Here is a 27003-nt window from a genome sequence, read left to right as displayed (position 1 = left end):
GGTATGCTACTTTAGTAGTATATGACTGTCAGACAGCATGCAACAATTCTTACACTGTGTCAAGATAACCATGTCAATCAGGCTGGCTAGAGAAGTTACAGGAAAGTGCTGGTCCATGATTTTGACAGGAATGACTATGGTTAGAATAATGTTTGTGGACTTGCTACTAAATATTGAAAATACAATACTAAAACAAGTTTGGAAACCTTCTGCGACCTGCAGAAACTAGTATAGTAAAAAGAAAAACACTAATTTAACACTAAAATCAGTGCTAGTATCAGTACACTCAACATTAAGCAATTTTATCAAAGGTCTCCCAGCCTGGTGAACAGCTTAAGGGGACAGACTTTGCAAAAATTCTTCTCCGTTTATTGTCAACTGCCAATAAATAAATTTCAAAGTGTTCTGTCACCAGAAGGTGTGCCATCTGTCATTTACCTGGCTCAATGTAGCATTCACTACATAATTTAAAACACTGCACAAAATTCAAGTTTTCAAAAATCAAAGCAAAAGATTCACCGCACAATAGATGTTAAGGCTTTTTCATGTCATTTACAGTATCGCTGCTACAACAGCATTACTTTAAATTGCATTTCAACTTTTTTGTTCTAAAATGTATATAGAAAAAGCAGTTTAACTAAAGAAATGCTTCTAAGTGTACTAGAGTACATCATAAGACCTGATGAAATATACTATACAGCACAAATGTGTTCAGAGTTCTTTTAACTGCAGTTTCTATTTTTCAGTGGTTTATTTTGTCACTTTTTAATTGTTTAATTCAGTGTTCTAAAATGTCTAGGAGAAAACTACAACTTGGATGACATTTCAGTCATCACTTTTGTCCCAGTCTTTCCACTAAGCAGTACAGATTAGAATGTCATTCCACTGTCAATGGAGTTGTATCTCATCCTTGCCATCTGTTAAAAGAGTTCAAAGCACTTGATTACCAACAAACAAATTCTTCCTCAGACTCCACAGCAACAGAGCTGCCACTTTTTCTACTACCAACATTTATTTCTGTTAAAGTTGATTATAAATCATTATGATACAAATATATTAATTACACATGATTGTAAGGCTCACATTCAAAAGAGATATCCAAAGCAATGTGTACACTTTTAGCCAAATTGTTTAAAAGACAGAAAGAGATAAAGGCTTAGTGTGGTGGCAAATACCAGCTGTGAACTCGACATTTGGTGAAGTGCCACAAAAAGTAGAAAACATAGAAAACATTAAAACTGGCATTACAAAGTGGGCCACAACAGTTCTAAAATTTCCAATGGTTAAAAGATACGAATCACATGGTTGTGCATTTTCTCCAGACTGCATATCTCTACATCACATGATACACATTTTATTGACTTTAAAATTAAACTTGTGTTAGCATCCATCAAGAATGTGGGATATGCACCACGGTCTGGTGCTTAATTGCATGGGCCATGAGCCTATATTTTGTACCTAACAGAGCCCCAAGTATTCAGATGCCTTACAAAAGGGACTAAACAGGCATCAACTCATGGGACAATCAAACTAGGAAAATGTTTCACAGGCTATACTTGCAAATCTCTACTTGTGAAATCAGAATTTTACTGAGTAATCTGTTCGGTAAGTGGAGATAAGTTATGGTTGCTGAACTTAATTTTAACCCGTTATAGCAGCAAGCTTTGGCTCATCACTCAGCCTTGTTCCGCACTAGTTTACAGCCAAAACACAGGTACTATTTTCCCATCTTCTGGATAGCTTTCCCCTTTTACGTGCAATGTTCATATTTACCATTCGCAAAATGGTTACAACAATAAAGAATAAGACAGTGTTAAAAACAAAGCAACATGTAAGACAATGTTCCAACAGTAACATAGTATAGTATATGAATACACATATATATATATAGACAGAGAGGGAACAGTGTTGCTTGTGATACAGTAACTGGAGTTAACTGGGAGAATGTCTTCTGTGGTTCTTACCCACAACAATACTGCTAATTTTCTGAAGCTGCAATACCGACAGTATTAATGGTGAGTACTAATCATGATTGTGTTTAGCAAAAAGACTACTTTACAGCAAACTGCTTTAAATTCAGTACAAGGACAAGCTAAATAACTGTAGATCTCTCCCCCCATTTACTTACAATAGAATCAATGATAAATCAAATCTGTATTTACATTTCACTTTGGCAAGATTACTTACAACTCAATTTCTTTCTCATTCCTAAACTATTTAAAATATTCTAAATGCATAAAAATAAAGATTTTGGCTTTTCGTTTTATATACTTAAAATGGAAGCTCCAGCGTTATCAGAACTGCAGTGTTTCTGGGCATAAAACCACAGGACACAATCTGAAAGAAGCAGCTAGCCTATATATATATATATATTTATATATTTATTTATATATTTATTCTTCATTGCTGCATTACTGAACCAGTGTCTGGAAATCTAGCATGCAGCTCTGTCTTGCTTTATTTTTGGTTACGGATTAACTTTGCCTGATTTAAATTTACCCCATTATGTCCACAGGATTATCTATTGGCAGTTGTCATAGATGCAGCTCTTCATACCCGCTCTTGAAAATTTTAACTTATTCTAGCAAGGTTCTTTGTAAAGTCTTGTCATTAAGTAAACTTTAAAGTTCAATCTCAAAGGTCTTGTGCAAGTCACTTGAAAATGGGTTTGTCGGGGAAGGGTTGCTCCGCTGTTTTGACTTAGTCTCTAGTGCTGCCCACTGAGCCTCAAACGGATCCACTGGCTCTGCTGCAGGAGCACCAGGCATAAACTTGCCTTCCTTCGCCCAGTTACTGCTGTCTTCCCCATTGAAGGCTGTAGATCCATTAAGCTGCTGAACCGGTTTGAAGAATGGGCTTGTGCTGCCAACAGCAGAAGTGACTTCATACTGTGGGAATGTGTTATGTTTGATCAGAGCTGGTGAATGGTGGGCATGGGAAGGCGGTACATGGCCTGCTGTGCCAAACACATTAGCTACCATCTGGGATGGGGTGATTCCAACCACTGGCACACTTGGAGTGGAATAGGTTAATCCATTTGCTATAGGATAAGGCTGTGGGGGAATGAAGGCAGGCTGTACAGGAGGAACAACAGCAATAGGTGCAGCTTGAGGAGGCAGATATGTATTCATTGGCAGTGGTTGTGCTGAAGATGGAACAGGCATGGGCAGTTGTGAAAGTGCTGGAGGCTGTAGAGGAACAGGAACTGGAGTCGGTTGCTGAGCCCGGACAGTCTTTGAAACTTCCTCAAGCCAACGATCTGCTTCTGAAGGAGTACGCCTATGGCTTGGCTGGAAGTTTCCTGCTGTGCTACTAGGTTTGTGCGTTCCCCAGTCAGTACCTATGCAAGATTGGAAGGCAAAATAAAGTGCAAATTAACTAAATTTAAATTAAAGCAGGTTTGCTAGTTAATATTTTTACATATAAAAATATTACACAATGCTGCTCTTCTGTGATGTGACACTGGCCATTGCAGGAAAAAGTCTACACAAGCATAACCTTTTCTACACAACCATAATAAATATTTCAAGTGGTTATTATACAGTCTGTCAAGTCAAGCTACACAACAAACCATTTCTTTCAATCTATGAAACAAACAAAAGGCAGTTAAAGGAAAAAGTCCAAGTGATGGCAAAATTCTAGCAAAATTAGTTAAGCGCTTTTCATTCCACCAATATTAGAACTTCTTCAGATAAAAGTAAATAATACAGTCAAACCATTTAAAAATCCTAAAACTACTATCATGTGTTCAAAACACACCAACAGCAAACTGTTCCCCTAGTGTGAATGTCATCAACCATTCTGTTTCTGGAACATATTTGAAAATAAACTAAAAATGCCAATAAATTATAGTTGACATAGCACTAATAAATATATAAACATACAAGTTAGTTTACATATAAAATATGTAATACATAAAATGACTCCCACTTTTTGTACAACAATCAAATTGTTACAAAACTACTTTATCTTGTTAAACGTCTGAGCTTCAAAACACAAAGAATAGAACACATTTCTAAGCATGTTATGCTTTCCACACACACACACACACACACATTATTATAGATGGTACTACAGTAAACAGAGTTTGCAGAAAGTGTAAATTAATATAAAATTTGAAATATTATTAATTCAAATTAAGTCCAGGGTGTTGACCAGCATTAAGTCTCAGTTGCCATAGTAACTCAAGTCTTTCTAATATCAACGAAGCTGGACCCCTCTTTCACCCATAATTACTTCATCTATTGCTCTGAATTTAAAATTGTGTTCGGAAAACTCATGTACATGTTTGACTAGTGCATTTTCTAATTTGCCCTTCCTTATGTTGTATAGGTGTTGGTATACCCTTAGTTTATGATCAGTTTTGCATATGCAAAACGCTGGGCATAGTTGGCATTGGGCCACGTAAACTACCATCTTAGAGTTGCATGTACATTTCTTCCCTATACAATATTTTTTGTTGTTAATCTGATATTTGTCCAGTCAACATGTGCCTACAATAGTTGCACATACCACAGTTAAACATACCTGGGTTTTCAACTATACGTTTCCTATTATTTTCTAGCAAGCTTTTCAAGTTCCTGCCTCTCACAAAAATGGTTTGTGGGGGTTACTGAAGTCATTAGCTAATGGTGTTTGACCTGTAAGGTCCAGATTTTGTACATTGTATTCCTAAAATCGAGAGCGTTTAAATTAAAAGTTGTAATGAAATTATACATTACCTGAAATTTGTCATCATCGTTACCCCTACCTGGCCTTGCCTCATTAGCACTGAGACTAATACGTCTGCTAACCAAAGGGGTTCTTTGATGTAAAATAGGTCTGTATGTCCCATTATCTCTTTTCCTTTTTGACCTCAATGATTAAATCTGTAATTAAAGTGTCTGGGTAACCCCAACTAAGAAACATGTTTCTCAAATTATCGCATTTTTGTTGGATGTCGCCATCCATTGTCACCATTCTGGCCACTCTGACCAGCTGGCCTTTCGCCACTGAACATTTCTGGTGAAATGGATGGCAACTTGAAAAATGCAGAAATGCGTCTGAGTACGTCTCTTTTCTACACAACAAACCATTTCTTTCAATCTGTCAAACTTCCTATGACCCCGTGCAGCTCTGTAGGGTGGTAAATTAAGTACGAGGGTTCAAGGGCAAAGGTCCCAGCATGGAAGTGTTGAGAGGCTTGACTCCAATATCACCTAGTGCACTAATTTTTTTTAGCTGATCTAGTTCTACAAAACCATACCCTAGTGTACAACACCATATCCATTCTCATCAATTCTAAGCAATCTCAAATTGCCACATTATCCGACTTACACAGAGTTTACTGGTCTTTTAATGACGATGAGGAAAAAAGTTTAACAACCTGCAACTAGACTTCTTGCGGCTATACTGGAAAGTGATGCAGACAATTTTAAATTAGGGTTCTCCCACTACTTTGGTAGTATACATTCCAATGATATTACATTCTCCCTTCTAGAAACAGTAATCAGTGTACTATTACTACTTGATGAATGTGACAGTATTCCTCTCCTGCAACTTTACCTAAAGGTCAGCAACCATTTTTTCTGCAGAAATGGAGAAGGCTTATAGTGTGATGGACTCAGGAACACTGAAAGATGCATACTGCACACTGTGAATATAATGTGTAAGCATGTTATGCTTTCCAGAGTAAACAGGTTAATGATCAGCACTATCTTCAAAATGAATTTTATGTAACATAGGATAGTAACCCCCACACACACACACACACACACACACACACACACACACACACATTATTACAGATGGTACTACAGTAAACAGAGTTTGCAGAAAGTGTAAATATAAAATGTGAAATATTATTAATTCAAATTAACAGCAGTCATGCTATTGGCATAAAGTTTTACTTAATGATGGACTATGCTATGAGTTTGTTTTAACAGCTGTAAACTCTCAGCATTTTCTTAAAAAGGGTAGGCAAAGTATACTTCCACTAGTCAGAGACACCTCACCCATAAAAACATGCTAATTTCATTTCAACAAGATGAAACTTAAGGGAATGATAACTTTCATGGGCAAGTAAATCAAGGTTCCTGGCTGTGGGAGGTGGGTAATGGACTTGGAAGGAGTAATCTAATCTAAAAAAAGAGCGGTCTAATGGGAAAACTCTTAACCCTACAGATTTTTGGTTCCAAGCAACTCTAAGCATCAGGCTATGTAGGAGGTCATTAATTTATCATGCTTTGCTACCAGTGTATTACAATGCAAGTAACAAAATGGTTAAACTTCTTCTAAACCCTTTGCCATACATTTCTCATTAAACAAGTCCTGTAATTCCAATGCACCAATTAAGTGAACATTTTTATGGTAAAAATTATGTGGTTACGTAAAGTTCGGTTCAGTGGGAAGAACCCACACTTGGAAAGGTATTGTTTTAAATCAACATTCAAAAACTTCTGACAGCAAAAGACTGGTCTGTTGGGTTTGGCCAGATGGTGAGGCTAACCCTTTAAGCTGTTCCCTTAAGATCACAGGAAATACAAGGAAACTGAGCCACAAGGCAGTTTTGCTCCCTACCAATACCTACCCTCATACCGTCTCAAAAAGGGCAAAGCAGGTCAGTTGCGGAGTAAATTTATGGGTATCCACCCACATCCAAGTTATTTAAAAGATGCTAGTGTCTAACTTATAGGGGAAGTTTGCTCCAGAGGTGGGGTAGGTGTTGGTTATTTCTTATCCCATTCTTTGTCTTATGCCCCCTTGTATCTATGTTGTAATCTGCTTCACAGTATACAGTTGTAGGTAACATTCTCCTTCAAATAGCTAATTTAAGCTTTTTTTGAAACTGGCTCACTGTACATGGCATCTTTAGCTTCTTATCACCCATCTGGTCCTTCCTCGAGTTTTACCTCCCTCTCCAAACCTCCAACATTTTAAAAGCCTATATAACCCTCTCACTCTCTTCTTCAGTGTTTACATTTCTAACTTGTTCAGCTTTTATATCCAAGCAGGTCAGTTGCGGAGTAAATTTATGGATACCCACCCGCATCCATGTTATTATTTGAAAAATGCTAGAGTGTCTGTCTAACTTATAGGGGAAGTTTGCTCCAAAGGTGGGGTAGGTGTTGGTTATTTTTATCCCATTCTTTGTCTTATGCCCCCTTGAATATATGTTGTAATCTGCTTCACAGAATACAGTTGTAGATAACATTTGCCTTCAAATATTTAATTTAAGCTTTTTTTTTTTTTTTTTAAAACTGGCTCACTGTACACAGCACCTTTAGCCTCTTATCACCCATCCATCCTTCCTCGAGTTTTACCTCCCCCTCCAAACCTCCAACATTTTATATGCCCATATACTTTTTTATTTTATTTGCAGCTGGTTTACCAGGATAGTCCATTGGGCCTAGAAGAACCCATTTTCAATAGAGTCCTGGGGAGCAAAGCTCTAAAAACAAAATAATTACAAACAAAAATTACAATCAAAGCTTTTATTTATAGTAAGTACAAAAGAACTAGTAAAAACACTATTTAAACATACAATTTCTACAGCAAAAATGACAAAGTTTTGGTTATACTAATTACAGATAAAATATTTCATTTAACAGAGAATTTCTGAGATAAAAAGTGTCAGCATTGTTAATCTAGAGTACCTGTTTACACATGGATTGGTTCCTGCTAAAACCATGTATGGAATCGGAGAAGACTGAGATGGAGAGGAGAAGAGATTACGAGGGGTGGGAGCAGGAGCATTCCCACTGAGATATAAGGTGTGAGTGGCATGAGTTTTTAAAGGAAGACAGGTTTGTGGTGGTACGGATGGATGGAGGTAGGGAGTTCCACTGACGTGCAAGGGTGAAGGATAGATCTTTGCCTGAGGGATGGGTAGGTTTATACAGTTCTATTAGGTTTTGAATATTAGATCTTAAGAGTCTTTCAGGGAGGTGCATTTTGAAGGCTGAGGATAGGGAGGGACAGAGGGAGGGAGGGGGTGAAAATGAGCTTGTGGGCATGAATGAGTTGAATATAGGAAAGATAATTGGGCAGCTCTAACCAATTTATTTATGAAGGGCTACACAGTGATGGATAGAAGACTTTTGGCTTGTGGCAAACTTCGCAATTTTGTAATAGCAAGAGGGGAGTATAACCCTCTCACTCTCGTCTTCAGTGTTTACATTTCTAACTTGTTCAGCCTTTATATACTTTTCTTCATCTTCACTTTCCCATATCTCACCTTTCTTTGCATGATCGGTAGACATTCTGTAGAACAACCAGTATTCCAAATGTGGTCTTCCTGGGTGGCAGTTATCCCTGTTGGGTGTATGTCATTATTAAATGCTCATTTCATTGAATCACAATTAAAGAAACAGTACACGTCTATATTCAGTATGCAACATTGTTGGTTCTGATTACAGGCATTATTAGGGAAGTGACTTTACAATTGTGTGAGAGAACTGGTAATGTCCACCATTATCTACCACAGATTTATAGAAATCTGTTCATGTGGTGTTTTTATACAAGAGGTGTGGGACAAAGCACCCTGCATGGGGAGTACAGTGGGGGCTTACCCTCTTTCAAAAAGTTATGGAATATTGTGTAGAATGTTTTCTATAACAAGTGTGAGGGCACTGTGACTGGCTGATTGGACAGAGTATGATAGTGGCCTAGTAGAAGCTTTGATGCAAGGGTTGCTGAGTGGGCAATAACTGCAGAAATACAATTTAAAGATTAATCTTTTTAGCAAAAGTGTGGCATTGGCAGTTACAAGTAGCCAGTTGTCGTTAATGAGGTATGGACAGCAATGTTCTCTTATTACTAGACAGATTAATGATCCTTCATCCTTTGCAAAGAACTTGTCAAATCCAAATACTATGTTGAGTTTAATGCCATCATATTGGGTCTACTCTAGTTTTCTGAATGAGTATGTTTACTCTGATAATTCCCCTAGCCTCACACAGGGGCAGGCAGGATATAATTTTAACTTGCAGAGAACATTCAGAACAGTGGAATGAATGTGATAGGAAAAGGTTAGGTACTTATCAAACACCAACATATTTCTGCTAAGGGCCTTGTGAAGTTAGTGAACCTTGTGGTTCTCTGACGTATATATTACAGGCATACAAGATTTTTTTTTTGGGGGGGGGTTCAAACAGTGACTGCTGTTTTTAGAACAATTTAGCTAGGTTTGTTGGACACACACTTGCAGAGGCTGGAGTGGCTCAAAGAACTATTAAATCATCTCTTTGTACATAATACAGTTAAGTGGTGGATGGAGTTTATACACTGGAAAAAAAAGTAAAACCACAGAGTGCCAATAAGTGATCCAACACCTTTCTTTTCACAGTCACAACTCCCGTTGTGAAACCAAATGAATTTTTGATAGCAACAAAGAAATAGTATTAAAAAAATATTTAGGCCAAAAATTAGGTTAAGGGTAACTGCAACACCAAGATGGTGGTTTATATTGCTATTTGCCAAGAGTGTTCAAGTTACTACGTGGGAAAAACAGAAAGAAGCCTAAAAAAAGTATATACGAACATATTTATAATATAAGAAAAATGGACCAAAAGAGTGCTTTAAACATATTGAACAGAATGGTCCAAAACATCATTTTAAATTTGCCTTGTTAGATGTTGTCAGAAATGATGCCAGAGGTAGAGACAACAAAAAACTATTAAATTATCGTGAAGCATGGTGGCAGTTATTTACAGACGCCATTACACCTCCAGGCCTTAATGACAGCATTTCAATGAAGGCTATTCTTGAGGTGAACATGTATTTATGCTTTAAAAACAACTTGAACTTAGTTAAGTATCCAGATGCATCTGGGTTTAGTAGAACATACAATCCATGTGACAGCATCATATAACATTTAAATGAAAAAGTAGTGGTTTTAGCAGTACCATATTTAAACAATAAAGTGTAATCATATTTTACACATGACTCAACAGTTATGTTGATGGAATGAAACTGGTTGATTTTACTGATACTTTACAAATATTTTACATACATATTACAAAAATTATATATAACATCGTACATTATATTATAAAATTTTATTATTTTTATATTTTAATTTAATTTTATAATATTTAAACATTTTTTTACATTATTAAATACAAACATTGAAGGTATAATAAGTAATAAACAACAATGAGGATAGATATGCACAATAACTTGTGGATAATCAACAGTCAGACTATTTTAATTATTGTAATCTGTGGCAACATAGTATTTATGTACAGCAGTTAATTGATGTATTTGGAAATTAATATTGCTTTAGTTTTTACAATTATGATATTGTATTTATTTTATATCATAGTACTAACGAAGCAGTGTAAAAGAATGAATTGGGTGGCTAATTACTGTAAATAGTTAAATATTGTAATTAGCATATGAAGTAAAAAAACATCAAGTACTGTCACTTTAAAATTTTGGAAGTTACATTTCAGTTTGGTGCCTTGGAAGTTTTAAAAGGTGGACAGTTTTAAAAGATGGTGTTCTGAAGAAGCCCATAAGTTATGGGTGAAAGCGCTAAACCATTACAATTAGTCCGCTGATACTTATTTGTATGTTACTTCAACGTTTTTAACAAACACACTAAGTATTATGTCAGTTCAACCTCGGACATGAATATGTAGAGGTTCGTTTAGCAATTTTAAAGTATTCTGCCAATAAAATAGTGATTTTCATTCGGAGATGGTGTGCTGTTTGGAACGTTTATGAGGAGTACTAATCGTCAGTAAGCTGTAGGAACAACTACGGATTTGATGACAGCGCAATACAGTGGACTTGGTTAACATTGCCTGCAAGTATTTCTTTGTTTAACTTTTCACTATTAACATTCGTTTGGTTTCACAACGGGAGTTGTGACTGTGAAAAGAAAGGTGTTGGATCACTCACTGGCACTCAGTGGTTTTACTATTTTTAAGTATTTTCAAGTCTTTTTGTGTGACTACACTGAAAAAAAGGCAATCTAGTAAAATACCAGTTTAAGACACCATGGCTCATACCATTTTTTTTCTAAACTGCCTAGCAGAGTGGTGGGTCACCACCTTAAATTCTGTTTTCAAACACGCAAAGCAGTCACCAGCATTCAGGCTTTTCTGTATATCAAGGTAGATTTGGTATACATGTTCATTTGCTGTAGTCTCATCTAAAACCACACTGTTTACTAGAGGATGGAGGAAAAAGATGTGACGTACCACCAAGGCTGTCATGAGACAAACATGTCACGTTAAAAACCAAATTCGTTAATGTAAACAGTAAAAATCCAAGTAGCATAAAACAAAGTTTTAGGGTGGATAAGTGCTTTCGGTAAAAAACTTCTTCAGATCCTCACCCAATAACCAGTGGATTTCCTTAAAAAAGAGGACAGATAGCCAATCAGCAGAAATCCAGAAAGAATCTGGACCAATAAGCTGATCATACTGAACCAACCATTTAGCATATCAAAATGACCAACAGGAGACTTAGAAACTTTCTTCCAGTCAGAGGCATACCAGTCTCAAAGCCATTCATAATACCAGTTTCTAATCACAGAAGAAGATGGACCAATCAGCAAAATTCCAGGAACAAGCTGGACCAATGAACTAGTCTAATGAACCAACCTATTAGCATATCAAAAAGATCAATAGGAGACTATCAGAAACTGTTTCTTCCAATCGGAAGCATGCCAGTCTCAAAAACCACTCATAATAGCAATTTCTAATCACAGAAAAAAGAAAGACCAAACATATTGAACCAGGAAGCTTATTTACCAATGCCTACAGCACCTGGTATTTACAGGTGGTTTCCCATCCAAGCACTAAACAGGTCTGACCCTGCTTAACTTCCAAGATTGGGAGTCAGAAGAAAAGAACAACCAATTAATCTTGGTCAGAAAGCTCATCTTCCAATGGAAGTTAAACCATGACTATACATAGTCATAGGAGGAAAGCAACAATCAAAACACTAACTGAAAATCGAACACCCAAAGAAGGCAAGGGGAACCAAAGGGCGGAATACAGTGCCCATGTTGACTTAGTTACAGGGACTCCTAAGAAAGGTAAGACAACAAAGTACATAGCCTGTATTTACTAAAGACAATTAGCATGTTTCATTAGATCAACCACATTTCTTGGTAAGGCCTCTTGCTTTTAAAATGGGCTTAAGGGGGATTACACCATTGAGACCAGGTGGACGATCGGCTCTGAGTTCCATAATCCATTTAGTTTCTTGTAGTTCAGTGTTATTACATATATCACCTCTTCTCAAATTCTTTCAATATGCTCATGGCCATAAATTGAAACCGATGTGTTTTATTGTTTTTAAAATGTCCATATAAAGCATTATTCCCAGCGCTGTTGTGAATATCGGATAGATGGTGTAGAATCCGTTCTTTAAAAGGTCTGTTGGTTTTGCCTACATAGTAGGCTGGACAGGACATGCAAGTAGCAATATAAATAATGTTGGCACGCCTACAAGTAGCTTTTGCATGAAAAAATTATTTGAGTCCCGTCACGGAATGTACAAAAACATTTTTGTTGCAAATATATGGACAAGCCTTACAAAAGCCACATCTCCATGTCCCTTTCCGTATAACAGATGAATCACATGGATTTTGTCTACTATCAAAGCCATCATTTTGACATAGCAGTCTTTTTATTTTTTTTTTCTGTTCTTATAAGAGAAACTGAGGGAATCACCCACTATGTTCCTAATTTTTGAATCAGAAGTCAGAATTGGCCAGTGCTTCTTGATTATCCCACTTACACAAGCGTTATCAGAGCTATAGGTTAGAATACATCTCAGTCGATTAGTTCATTGTCTAGGTGCAGTCATTGAGCTATTAGAATCTTGCGAGTACTAAGGGTCTACTCTCTCCCTTACTTCCACTGCTTCATCACATTCCATGTACATCTTATTCCTTTTGTAACCTCTTTTTGTGGAAGCGGAGATTCATTTCTTCTGTTCATCCAAATAATCATCAATTCATGTGCACAATTTGGACACTCGTGTTACCTGGTTCTTGACAAGGTTGTGGAAGATGTGCCTTGAGTGCATGCTTGTCTGGTGTAACATATGATTACACCATGTGTGTTTTTTAAAAATGCTGGCGCTTATTCCTTTTGTGGTATCCAAGGTCAATCTTACATCCAGAAAGTCTATGGTTCTAGCTGACACTTTCAGTTCAAACTCAAGGAAGTCAGTGGTATTTTCCAAGTAACCAACAAATTAATGTAAACTACATTCGCCCCCTTCCCAGACAATAAAGATGCCATCCACAAAACGGTTATAAGAGACCAGCTGTGTGTTCCATGTACTTTTTGGGTTTATTGCCCATTCATTTTCCCATTGTGCTAAGACCAGGTTGGAATAGCTATTAGCGCATGGGGTACCCATGGCAATGCCCCATTTTTGCCAATAATACACATCTCCACAAACGAAAATGTTATTCTCAAGCACTAACTCTAGTAGGCTACAGATGAGAGGTGTCAACATCATTTGCTCAGCCAAATTTTCTAATACATTCAATCCCAAAATCATTTGGTATTACAGTAAAGAGGCTTAAATGGCCATGACCACAAGTAACAGTCCTTCATAATTAGTTCTAGTGCCTATCTCCTTGCAAAGGCGGTTGAGAAACTGAGGTGTATCACGCAGAACTGTTCTAGCTTTGGGTAGCAGTTTTTTCAATTCGTCCTCCACAAAGATAAGAGAGTGGTTCAGTGATCCACCCTCTACCTGCGACTATGGGACGCATAGGTGGATCTTGTTCATTTTTATGCACCTTGGGTAGACCACTTATAGTTGGGAATGGTTGGATTCATAACAAATAAATTATACTGTTCCTGAGTAATACTTCAAGTCATCAGTTTATCATATAGTATATCCTGCATTTCCTTTATGAGTCTCGTCACAACCCTGCTGTTTATTTTATTATACGTGGAACCATCATTCAACAAAATCATCACTTAAGTAACTTTCATTTTCTTTCTCTTCCTGCTCATGGATCTTGGAGAGTGTGACCCTTTGTTCTGGATTAAAAAAGGGAGATTCTGGTAGATGGGTAGATGAACAGCACCTTCTTTTGGTCTTGTAGCTGATGTTGAATTTGACTCTTCTACTTCATCCTCTGACACTACGACCACATTACTTATTTTGTTTGCCGATACTGATGGCATACTTGGCAGATCAGTTCCTGTTGTGGCACTACAGTTGTCACACTTCCCTTACAACAAGTTAGTGTTGATAAAAGTCTGCAGTTCAGTCTCTATAGTAACGACCGTAACATTGTCTTTTTCTGTGGGACATGGTGCTAAGTTCATGTGGGAGAAACTCTTTCTGTGAATCAATGTTAGCCGTGGCACTATTTGATCCTACCTTTGGATTTGTTTTATCAGTATACCGATTACTTCTAAATCCTTTTTCACGGGAGGTGAAATTGCCATTGATAATTTTCTCCTTAGGCCATTCAAAAAGGTGTCCTTTCTTATAATCTGTATGGTCCCTTATTAAGTTGCTCCTTTTTACGTCTCTTAGTTTGCTCACATAAGAGTCCAGCTTCATCTGTAAATTTTCAAGTTTCATAATACAAGCTTCTGTTAGGTCCATGCTTTCTAGAAGAGTCTGTTTTTCTCTGATCAAATTGGTCATCTCTTCTCCCTCTGGTTTAAAAAACTCTATTAGCAGTTTCATATATCTAAAACCCGTTTTGATGTTGATAGCTTGCCATTTAAGCTAATAGAGTAGGTTAGGTGTTACCATAACAGCATACATTTCACACATAAACCCCTTGGTATGATTTGATGGTTAGGGAAGAAGACAGACAACTCAATGACTTGGTTGATATTAGATTCCGAAACAAACTTTGGGCAAAAAGGAGGGGTTTGTCTTGAGACACTCTATCAGCATGAAAAATCAAATAAGGAGGTCTGATAGATAAGGCTTGCAGTTCTGACACACTGCGGGCAGAAGTAATAGCCACCAGAAATATAGTTTTCCATGATAAGAATCTGAGGTCACAAGATGATGCTGGTTCAAACGTGGGGAGAATTATACGAGATAGCATAAAGTTTAGATTCTAAAGGAGAATAAGGAGTCTTCACTGGAGGCCTCATGTGAAAGGTTCCTTTGAGAAAGGTCTTAGACAACTTGTGGGACATTGTGATTAGCCTGGACACTCCGAGATGATATAGCAGCCAGCTGGACCCGAACTGTAGCAGCTGCAGCTCCTTTATTAAAGATCATAGTCAATTCTAAAATGGACGTCAAGGGAGCTTGATAAGGATCTATGTTCTCTTTAGAGGCCCATATGGAAAATCTCTTCCATTTACTAAGATATAATCTTCTGGTGGACGGCTTATGGGAAGACAAGAGGATCTGCCTTGTCTCATTAGAAAGGTCATGAAGCCTGGCTATGAGGTGAACTGGAGCAGCCAAGCTGCTAGCTTCAGTGACTGCAAAGAAGGATGGAGGTCCCCCAACGGATGTGTCAGAAGGTCCGGAACTGGGTCCAGAATCCATGGAACCTCCAACAGATGATGAAGAAAGGGGAACCAAGTCTGTCGAGGCCAATGAGGGGCTATAAGAATGACAGTCCTTCCCAGCGACATTGCTTTATGTAAGAGTCTGGGTATTAGAGGGATCGGGAGGAATGCATAGAGGAGACCGGGGGTCAATCATGTACGAGTGCGTCTCTCGGGTGTTCTCCCGGAATCAGGGCAAAGTAGCTTCTGTATTTCGTGTTGATGTGACTGGCAAAAAGATCGTAGCAAGGCTGGCCCCATTTGTGGAAAATCCTGTCCTCAATCTCTTGTTTGAGGGACCACTCGTGCGGCAACAAAATTGCCATGGTCAGTTTGTCTGCTATCACGTTGGATCTCCTCAGGATGTGCACTGCCAACAGAAAGTGCTGGGAGGAGACAGCCCACTGACAAACTCTGAGGGCTTCTTGGCAAAGGGGGGTAAGACTTGGTCCCACCTTGCTTGTTCAAGTACCAGACTACTGGCACTGTCTGTCTGAATTGCAATCGTCCCTAGAAGAAGAGAGTCTTGGAAGTACTGCAACGCCAGAAGTACTGCTCTCATCTCCAGAACACTGATATGCAAATGTGACTCAATCTGTCCATGTGCCTTGGGCAGTCTTTCTCTGAAAATGCCCCCCCACTCTATCAAGGAAGTGTCCGTGATCACAGTGGCTACTGGAGGGGGTAGTACAAATGGGCATCCTATGGTTACATGGAGACGTCAACCACCACTGGAGATCTCTCCTGCAAGAGTTTGCGATTAAAATCATATGACTCACTGAAAGTTTCTGATAGGACCACTGAGTGAACAGCAGCCATTGAAGAATCTGCATATGCATCCTTGCTAATGGTATGGCCAAGATCGCTGCAGCCATCAAACCTAATACTTTTAAGATTTCTGTGGCCGGTGCTCTGTCCTTCGACACTAATGGACTGACATGCTGGGGAAAAAAAAAGGCACTCTCAATTGGTAGTCGTAGAGTGGTGGTTGAAGTGTCTAACTCTGCCCCTATAAAGACGATATGCTGCAATGGTGACAAGGCAGATTTTTCTGAGTTGATTGTAATGCCTAAGTGATGGCAGAGTGTCAGAGTGTATTCCCTTGCCTGAATCAGTTAATGCCTGGTGGTGGAGGTAAGGAGCCAATCATCTAGGTACAGAAACACCTGGAATCCTAGACGCCTCAGATGAGCCGTGACCACTTCCATGCATTTGGTGAACACACTGGGGGCTGTAGTGAGACCAAAAAGCAGAGCTTGAAATTGATAATGATTGGCTCCCAGCTGGAAACGCAGGTGATCTCTGGATGGCCTGGCCATTTTTATGTGGTAGTACGCATCCTTGAGATCTATCGAGCACATCCAACAGTATAGACTGTAGCGTGACCATCCGAAACTACTCTTTCTTCACAAATTGGTCGAGTCTGCTGAGGTCCAAAATAGGTCTCCAGTCCCCTATTTTCTTTGGAACCAAAATGAATCTTGAGTTCGTTCCAGATCCTATTTGGTCTGCTGGGACTGGCTGGATTACTCTTTTTTCTAGCAACTTGTGGACCTCTATAGTTGCTTGTTCTCTGTAACTGGGTGGAATGTCTGGGATTCTCCTTGGGGGTGTGGGTGGAGTGGAGAACGGTATGAGCTACGCTCTGGAAATAATCTTTGTACCCAACTGTCGTTTGTTATATCTTGCCAGGGGTTTGGGTACAAAGATAAGTGACCCCTGACTGCCTCCAAAGCAGAACAGTCGGGCTTCCTTTCAGGAGCGCTGATAGGGTTGACCAGAAAAGTGATCTCTGTCACCCTGGTGTTGCGGACCCCCTCTGCCACGAGGGTGGCATCTTCCATTGTTACCCCCTCCTCTGCCCCTAGAGGGGGGTTCACCATGTGTGTCCTGAAAGGTTCCTTGGGCTTTTCGGAACCACATTTTACCTCCCTGTTGGCCTTTGGGGTAAGGCCGAGTAGGAGGTGGAAAAACAAACTCCGATGGCAGACAGAGTATTTCCTTCCTGCTCACACCTGGTGAGAGCTTCCTTCACTTTGGGCCCAAAGAAAGATGAGCCATCAAAAGGGGTGCTGATAAATGAAGACTTAAAGGGCTCTGCAAAGGAACACAAGCACATCCAGGAATGTCTTCGTAGAGCAATTCATGTACCCGCTGCCCTACTCGTCCCATCGGCTGCATACGATACGAGACGCATGGATGAGTTCACAATGGAATTCAGGGTAGCAAGCTGAGCAGCAACTTTGTTGGAAGCCCCTGCAGCTACAGTACCCTGAAGAGCATCTCCCAACTCCTTAAGGAGATCTCTTTGCAGTCTGATGAAAGGGGTCAAAATAGTTCAGAGAGCGGAGTGTAAAAGTCGCTGAACTAAACATGTATTTCCCATATTGATCCATGATCCTGGACTCTGTCAGGAGGATGGATCAATGAGGAAGTCTCGGACATTTCCTTTTTGGTGGCTGTTGCCACCACCATGGCATCAAGAGGGACTCCTTTGGACAAAAAGGACTCATCTATGGGGGCAGAAATTAACTTATTAGGCCTCCGAGGGACAGGTTCCATGGACTCCGGTGACTCCCATGCCCTCCGAGAGACCAGCTGCATGACCTAATCGAATGGCAGAGACACCCAAGAGGTGGAAGGTTGAGACCCGAAAGCCTTCAGGAGAACTGACTCTTCCTCAGTAGGGCTTTTGGACTGCCAATCACCCCGCTGCCTAAGGATCTCGAGTATCTCTGCAAAAGAGATATCCTCAGAGGGGGATCGTGGGGACCCGTCTGACTAATCCAAGTCAGTGTCAGATGTCAAAGACTGCTGTGGGGAGTCCAAGTGTCTCCCCTTACACAATCTTTTCCTGGGGACCTCCTCAGTGGGAGCCTCTGGGAAGGTCTCAGAAGAAGAAGGGGTGCCCTGTGGGGCTAGCAGAGGCTCAGGGTCTCTACACTTACCCTGGACGATGGAGGCAGAATTGGACACCGGCGCTTTGGGGGAAGAAGAGGCCAGACCTGGTGTCGAGGATGTCTTTGGGGACAAGGCTCTCCTCATGGCTTCGAAAGCATCACAGCTTCGATGAGGAGTCCTTGATGGACCCAAAGGAAACTCCTGCATGGAGGCCGTGGGCTCGGAGCCCGAGGTAGGAGCCGACCTCATCCGAGCAGAAAACCCGAGAGGAAGAGTCGGCACAGACTATCCTCCCCGGACCAGACAGGAGTGTGTCGGCTCCTAGAGTCCCCAGTTAGTGCACAGGATGTCATAGTAGATGGAACCGATGACACCGGAGCAGGTCTCAGCTCCACAATCAGCAGGTCAGCCCCCTCTGGCTCCGACGTTCTGGTACGGCTTACAGGAGGAACAGTCAAATCCGGGGTGGTCTTCGGTTCCGACGCTAGGGTCGGAGTCAACAATTTAGCAAGGCCTGGTGCCCGTAAGAGCTTCTGCACCAATCGGTCCATATCCAAATTCGAGAGGCTGACAGAAGACATGGAGGAGTGCACCAAAGGTGCCGATTGAAGGACTGGAGATGCAGGTCTATCAGAGACCGGCTCCAGAACTGTGGGCCAGCTCCGAAGACACTCGGCTCTGAAGGCTGTGGAGCTGATGTCCCAGGTTCCTCCATTTTCTTTGACTTTTTAGACTCCCTGGAAACCTTGGAGTCTCCTGAAGACTTGGAAGATTTGGAGGACCTGCTGACCCCATCCGGGTCAGTCAAAGCTTCGGAAAAAGGATGCTTCAGCAAGCCTCGATCAACAAGCTTCCATTTCCTTTCTAATAAAACCCTCGGAGAAAAGGAGTGGCAGATACTGCAAGACTCCTGCAAATACACAGCACCTAAACAATACGCACACTGAACGTGCCCATCGGTCAGAGACATCTTTTGCCCGCAGTCTGGACATTTCTTGAAACCAGACTTTAGGTGTTCTTCCTTATCCTCAGACATTTGCAAGAAAAACCTTTAGGCTTAACACTATAACAAACCACACAAGCCTAAATACAGCCTAAAAGTTATAATACTAATCTAACTAAGAGATTGAAAAAGTTATGAAATAGCTTGCAAAAAAGCGATTTTTTTAGTTAAAAAAAAGGCTTGAGCGAACTGGAACCACTGAGATCCGTGTCACGGCAAACTAGATCTGAGGTAATTCCAGCAGTGCATCATGGGATAAGGGGCTTTGTCTCGAGCTACTGGTAAACCTTGGGCTTTGCAAACGGCCGTGTTGGAGCCAATGGATTGGCTCCAAACCCATCAGTAATGAATGAACCGCGAGATTGAACTTCACATCTGGTAATATGAATGGCTTTGAGACCGGTATGCCTCTGATTGGAAGAAATAGTTTCTGCCAGTCTCCTATTGGTCATTTTGACATGCTAAATGGTTGGTTCAGTATGACCAGCTTATTGGTCCAGCTTCTTCCTGGATTTCTGCTGATTGGCTATCTGTCCTCTTTTTAACGAACACCACTGGTTAATGGGTGAGGATCTGAAGAAGGTTTTTACCAAAAGCGCTTATCCACCCTAGAACTTTGTTTTATGCTACTTGGATTTTTACTGTTTACATTAAAGAATTTGTTTTTTAACGTGAACCGTTTGTCTCATGACAACCTTGGTGATACACGTCTCATCTTTTTCCTGCATTTTCTCTACTTGTCGAGACCACCTTTGGTAACGTAGTGTCATTGTTCTTATGTTTACTAGAGGATGGAATATTTCTGACATGCTGAAACAGTTACTTATTTTTCACAGATTTGCTGAGGGGACAGAAGTTTGTGGGTCTATACTGAAAAAGATATTTAACTTCTAGCTCTTGTAGTACCAGACTGCCTCTGAAATTGTGGAGAATAATACCTTTCATAATGGTTAAGCTGTAGATTTGTATTTTGTGCTTTACCTAAAATGACACTACATGGTGTTATGAATTTATGGTGCAGTGTATGGGAACTGGACTTCTTTTTAAGTAGTCTGTGCTGTGAAAATGAATTCACATTACCTTTCCATAAGTTTCTTGCTTTGTTGCATTCCTTTATGTCAGATGTACGAGGAGATGGTATACAGAAGCAGCTTTTTTTTTTCAAGCCTTTCTTTACGTTAGTGAAAGAATCTATCCAGAATGGGAGACAGTATACTTGAGAAGCTGTAAGGGGGCAGAAATGGGATTGGTGAATGGCATGTTTGTCCTAGCCCCTAAAACTGTGCTCTGCTGTAATTTCCCAAAGTTATTTACAGTGCTGACTACCCACGGTAGATTACATGTGAATGTAAGCTTTGTGTAAATGCTCTGTACGTCTACAGCCTGCAGACACACAACTTGTACAGCAAATCCTGAAGATACTACAGCATACCTACCTTTTGATTTATCCCAATTTCCTAGAAGTTATTTACAATATGGAATACCCACTGCAGGTTACATGTGAAAGCAAGCTTTCTGTAAATGACCTGTACACACAAGTCTACAACCTACAAATACCCAACTTGCACAGCAGTTTATGAGAAAATGACTGCTTATCTACTGTGTACTTGCCCAATTTATTCCCATCTCTGTAGTTTTATGTACTCAGTTGTGCATTCTGTGCCTGTGTTAACTGAAAAGGGCCTTTTGGATTAGCTCACTTACCCAACTGAAAGTAGAAACAAGCCTTTAAATGATTAAATCTAATTCCAAGAGGAGGGAACTTCCATTGATTCAGGAATGGTTCTAATAAAAACGAGACTGCAAAATTTCAGCAGTTTAACATGGCTGGTAACTGTATAAATGTCATTTAACACATTTGGGCAAACCTGAACTTTAAGTCAGATGTGGTGGCACTCTCAATCCAGTATGGTGTTACAATCCTAACAGGTTTTGGTCTTGTTGGTTCATGTACTAATTGGGGTTAAATTATGAAAAAAGAAAAATATTTAAGAAGAATTTATCTTCTGTCAGCCAGGTGACATTACAGAGCAAGACCTTTTTAGGGGAAAGTTCCTCCCAAGATTATATACATTCATCAGTACAACAGGAAAATAGGGAAGGATGATAGTATACCACTGGTTCAATTTCTCCAAATCTTTTGGGTTTCTTAACACTATGCTGGGAATGGACTCCCATTCCTAAGTCAAAGTATGATTAAAGTCTGTGAAATTAGTATTGTTTCAATGTTTGATCGCAGCAACCTCAATGTGCCTAGAACTGACCCCTTTCTGCGGTTAATACAAAGCTGCATGTATCAGTAGGAAATCCAATAAGACTCTAAATTCTTTTTTATGAGACCCATTGCTCCTACTACTATTGGAACTGTTTGGGTATCCTTTCAACATTGCTTTCATTTCTGCCTGCAAATCCTGGCATTTTATGACTTTCCGTCTCTCTGTTAAGACACTGTAATCACTGGGTGTAGCAATGCAAATGATCAATGCTACTTTTGTCTTTTTACAGATTAGCATATCTGGTTTTCTCTCATCTGTTTTTTCAACTGTTGGTAATGGGTGATCCCATGTGATATAACTTCATCATTCTCTATAATGTTTTGTGGCTCATGTTTCCAATGCTTCTCAGATATTTCTGTAGTATAATGTTTGCACAAACCCCACTGCAACAGTCTTGTCAAATTATTATGCAGTATACAAGTATATAGGCCCTTTGCCATTGGTGTACCACACCTAGCAACAAGAAGTGCGACTGTTTCCAGTTCTGTTTTACATAACCTGCATTTGTCCGTTTCTCCCGCATGCTGAATGGACTTTGTAAACCAATGTGTACTTAGTCCACTATCCTGGGCTGCCAATATTAACCATTCATCTTTTGGTTTAAATTCACCTCTCCTTAACCATTCCTGCATCACATCTTGATTGACATGAAGTTGTTCCAGGAGTTTTCCGTACTTGCAACTATATTTATGCCTCTTCTACATTTCTTGCCTTCTTAAATATTCTCTCTCTTTTGTAATTTAGCACATTTGGTTGTTGCCTGATACTTGTCTGCTTTTGGTTTGGTTTGTATTCCCACTTGACACTGATGTACTTCTGTTAAACTAAGCAGGGAAGTCATCATACATGTGGCCTCTTCACATTTAAAAACTTTATTATGTTGGATCTGATGAGGTTAGCATATATGTAAGCAGTACTACGACTGCAGATCTATACATGCAAACAATCTGGAGGAGGCCCATACCTGTTCAGAACAAGGGATACATAATCTTTGTATACACTGATTTTTATACATCATTTGATAAGCATGAAGCATTTTTTTTTAGGTTTCTCGTTCAACTGATCCAATACTTTTTGGGGCAAGTCATTCACCCCAAAACTAAGTTAGAACAGGAACAGCAAATTGGTTTATAGCTTGGAATTTGCTCCTAGAATTCATCACCCAGTGGGGTAAACCTTAGCTCTAGATGAATGTCACTGTGCAAAAATGGGAAAACAAGCTGAGGATGGAAGGATGGATGTCAGACTTGTTTTCAGTATTAATTTTAGTCTTATAAAAATATTTTTACTTCTAAAAATATTCTTTATAGAGTTTTATTTTCATTTGTTCATGTTTTATTGTTGATTCTTCTTCAATTCCCAATTATATACTCCCTCCTACTCAAGTTACTTTATATCACATTCCTAGTTCCAGACTATCTTCTTTGAAGTGCAACTTTCCTGCTATAAGTTACTTTTGCACATTTATCAACTCCAAATGACATTCATATAGCTGAAAAAGGTCTGACCACTTCCAGTTCTGCTTTCAGCTCCTGATCTGATGAACTATACAGTTTTAAATCACACACAAAAAGAAGATTACAAGTCTTTACACTGTTGTTTTCTGGGAGCCAAATTGTAACAATAACCCAAATCTGTTACGTACACAGCTTAATGGGTTAAAGGCAAAATAAAAGTGCAATGGTGACAAAGAGTCACACTTCCCCTTTGAATTTTTATCCCTGGGATAATAATTTATCCTTTATCATGGCTTAGCTGCAGAGTTGTTTGCCACTGTTTCAAGGTCATTGCAATGTAATTCATCAATGTACTGTGCATCTTACACAGCTGTGAGTACTCTATCCATGAATGTGGGAATGTAGTCAATTTTTTTTTGTTTTTGTAATCTATCCATGCCATACATAGATTCTTCCCCCTTTTACAATTCTCCATTATGACTAAAGACAAAAGATCCTTTGCTCCATATGACTTTTTGCTACCCTTTTGTTCTACTGCCATGAATGATTTTTTTCTAAACTACTGTAAACTATCTGCATCATTTCCAGTGTACACTTTATAAATCGTCCGAAGACAAGTTACTGATCTATAGTTATTTTATGACAGCTTGCTGGTTCACTCAGAGTTATCATTTTTCCTGTTGTTAATCAGGCTGGTGTCTGTTAAGGGTACACAAATAAGTAGCTTTTACCCAGGGCTGAATCTTCATGTAAAGATGTTAATCCTTTTAGCCAGAAATTAGGTACTGCATCTGGGCCTGGAGTTTTCCAGTTGGGAGCTTTTCTTAATTCTGTTTCAAATCCTCTGACTGTTATGTAATCACATTTCATATCTTGTGCATCTGAACTTTTGACGGTTTCTTTTACTTCTATCTATTCAGCATCTTTATTATGTTCCAGAGTCTTTGTAGATATTTCTCCAAAATGCGTCTCTCCTTTTTTGGTAATGCTTCTATTCCTTTTTTGTTTTGTTTCCCAGTTCTCTACAAAACTTTTTTGGGTCATCAATGAATTGCATATTTTGTACTTTTCCTTTATATTTACCCACATATCTTCTAAGTTTTCCTGCCTGTGATATTTTTTGATTATTTGCAATACTGTATGCTAGATCCTGATATGTTCTAATGCTGCATGTTGCTTTTATCACATCTATCTTTCAAAGTATTTTTATTGACCTGTTCCCTCTTTTATACTCTTCTAACAGTGGCACTTCTTGTCTCAATGGCTTTATATTTCTCTATTTTATACTTCCATGATGGTATTTAATTTCTTCCATTCATTTTTCCTTATTGCCCTGTATGTGTGGTAAGATTATGTTATAAACTTAGTTGCACAGTAATATAGCCTATTTATTTCTGTTATGTCCCATGAATAGTCATTTTTGTTTTTTAAAACACTTTTATTGAATCACTTGTGACATAGCCACATTTACATTTATATAAAAGTAATCAAACTGTAATAAGTTAAAATTAACAAACATTATGCTTTACATATACTGCTATATATATCATATAACCTAAGCAACGTTACATAAATTCAATTCCTGCTTTTTTCTTTTTCAACAATAAACATCTTTATTAAACCATCTTTTGTGAAATAAGCAATCATATATTTATATAAATGAAGACAAACTACACCAACACAATCCTAGTTGCAAGCATTTTTTTTTTACCACAAACCATACTGACACACTTCCAGTTGCAATTATACATCACTTAGAATAATCTACCCAATCGTTTTTACATGAATAGTTTTGATTACTATTTTCATTTGTTTTATCAGACTTCTATCATTTTGGGTCTTATTGACTTTCTGTAATTTCTTTCTTTCATCGATCTTATTATGTCCATCTCTCTCTATTAAATCAAGCAACTCTCAACTTAGATAATTTTCTTCTAAACTGAGGGCACGTTCTTCTCTGTTTCATGTGGGCATTTTACAGAAAGTTCCAGGGCATCTTTCTGTGCCATATTCTCTTCAGCTTCATCCTGTGTCATCTGTGGGAACTCACTGGCATATCACTCCACAACATTGATTGTGTCAGAGTTGCCATAGTTTCCTGTTCCTTCCATTGCTGTACAACTTTGTTATTTTGTACTAGTTTCCTACTGAAGGCTACAAAGTATCTTCATATGGCAACTGGATCAGATGCTTCATGCTCCAATGGTTCCTCCTTATTTTAAAGGCCCATTGTTCTTTCATACTGCGGTGTTATCAGAGTTAGCTTTTCTACACAAAATCCTTCACTTTGCAGGTAATCCATAACTTCAGTTTCTATTTCTTTAACTTCACCATTACTAATCCCCTTTTCTACTTTCCCCCTTTGTTTTATTTTTTTTATTGTAAAATTTTCCATATCCAGATGCCTTTGCCTGCGTTTCTCTTCAAATATCTTTGGTGCTACTTTTTTTGTACTGATTAATTTTGCTTTCTCCTTTGCATAAATAGTGCACCATATTAAAAGTCTTTTTCTTTCTCATGTCCACATTTCTTCTTCAGATGTCTCCTGCTCCTCCTGTTTCACCTTACTTGAGAGATTTATTGTTCCATCATGCTACGACATAACCTGTGTTAGACTTCCTACACTACATCCTTCACTTCACAGGTATTCCATAACTTCAGCTTCTATTTTTTAATTTCTACTTTACTAATCTTCTGTTCTATGCTCCCTCTCTGTGACCTAATTTTTTATATTGTGAAATTTTCCATGTCCGGGTGGCCTTTAACTGCATTTCTCTTCAAATATCTTTGGAGCTACTTTTTTTGTACCGATTAATTTGGCTTTCTCCTTTGCATAAATATTGTACCATAACAGATCTCTCTCTCTCGTCCATATTTATTTTTTATACCTTTCAAAAATTTCTAGAATTTCTTTATATTTTTGCACTTCCTCAATTGCTTCTTTTTCCAAACAGCCCAATGCTTCTTGGTCTATATAATGTTTTTCATGAATCTGTTGTATTAATGAACACAAATCTGCATTTGAAGCTTTTGACAGTTTTTCTTGTGCAAGTATTTTTCTTTCCTCTAATTTCTCTGTTTTTTGTACATCTTCTGTCTAGAAATGTTGGGCTTCTTGCATAAAGTAACAATACAATCTCTTTCTTATCCTCTGTAATCCAGTCTATCATCTTTATGGCTCTTTTTTGGCCTTTCAGTTTTTGTGGACTACTACCTTCTACAACAGGGGCCCATCCTCCCCCTGAGCCTGACCTAACACCATTGTAGGAATGTTTCCATACCTTCAGGACTCAACACTCATTTTTTTCCAGTCCTGGTACCAGTGCACCTACTAGGATTGGGCATTTGTTTATCCTGGGACTTATACACTCAGTTGTCTTTTTATTTTTTTAACTTATGTCTGTCCACGATGCATGCTACATAAAATACAGTCTATATATCAGTGTCATCTTGGACAGATGATGTAAAACAGGGTCCATCTCATGAAGGTGCTCACCAAGACTTTAGGATGAATTCAGTTCCAGCAACACTACTATCCTTTGCTTGCTGATTGTATCATCTCTCCATTCTCCATTACTACCAGAAGGATTGTGGTCATGCTGCCTATAGTTGTGTGGTAAGCCAGTCTGAAATAAATTCATTTGCTGAATTGCTTTCCCTGACTAGGGAAAGATGCAAGTTTTGAGACTTTTTGTGACAGAAGCACAAGCCCCCCCCCCCCTAATGCAACTGATTGGCATGTTGTCATAAAAGCAACTGTAAATGTTGTCAAGGCAATGTAAAAGACAAGTATCACAGAGCCATAGTTGGTCAGGAGTGAGGGCATTAGCAAGCACAACAGCGATAATCATTCTTAACATTTTTAAATCTGGATT

The 27003-nt window shown here is 38.9% G+C and overlaps 1 protein-coding gene across 1 annotated transcript in view; it reads right to left on the bottom strand.

Annotated features, from left to right (window-relative positions):
* Positions 1–727: 727 nt before the first annotated feature.
* The window catches only part of NUMB (NUMB endocytic adaptor protein), a gene marked incomplete in the record, with an annotated part of 721408 nt that continues 695132 nt past the window's right edge, over positions 728–27003 (bottom strand). Inside the window, 1 exon segment of the mRNA XM_044074208.1 lies at positions 728–3340. Coding sequence (XP_043930143.1) covers positions 2622–3340 — 719 coding nt within the window.

This window comes from Protopterus annectens, chromosome 6.part0 (assembly GCF_019279795.1).
Source record: "Protopterus annectens isolate FY-2018-M chromosome 6.part0, PAN1.0, whole genome shotgun sequence".
In the NCBI taxonomy this organism is placed as follows: Eukaryota; Metazoa; Chordata; order Ceratodontiformes; family Protopteridae; genus Protopterus; species Protopterus annectens.
Note: the sequence above shows the minus strand (reverse complement) of the source record. Positions and strands in the feature narration are given on the sequence as shown.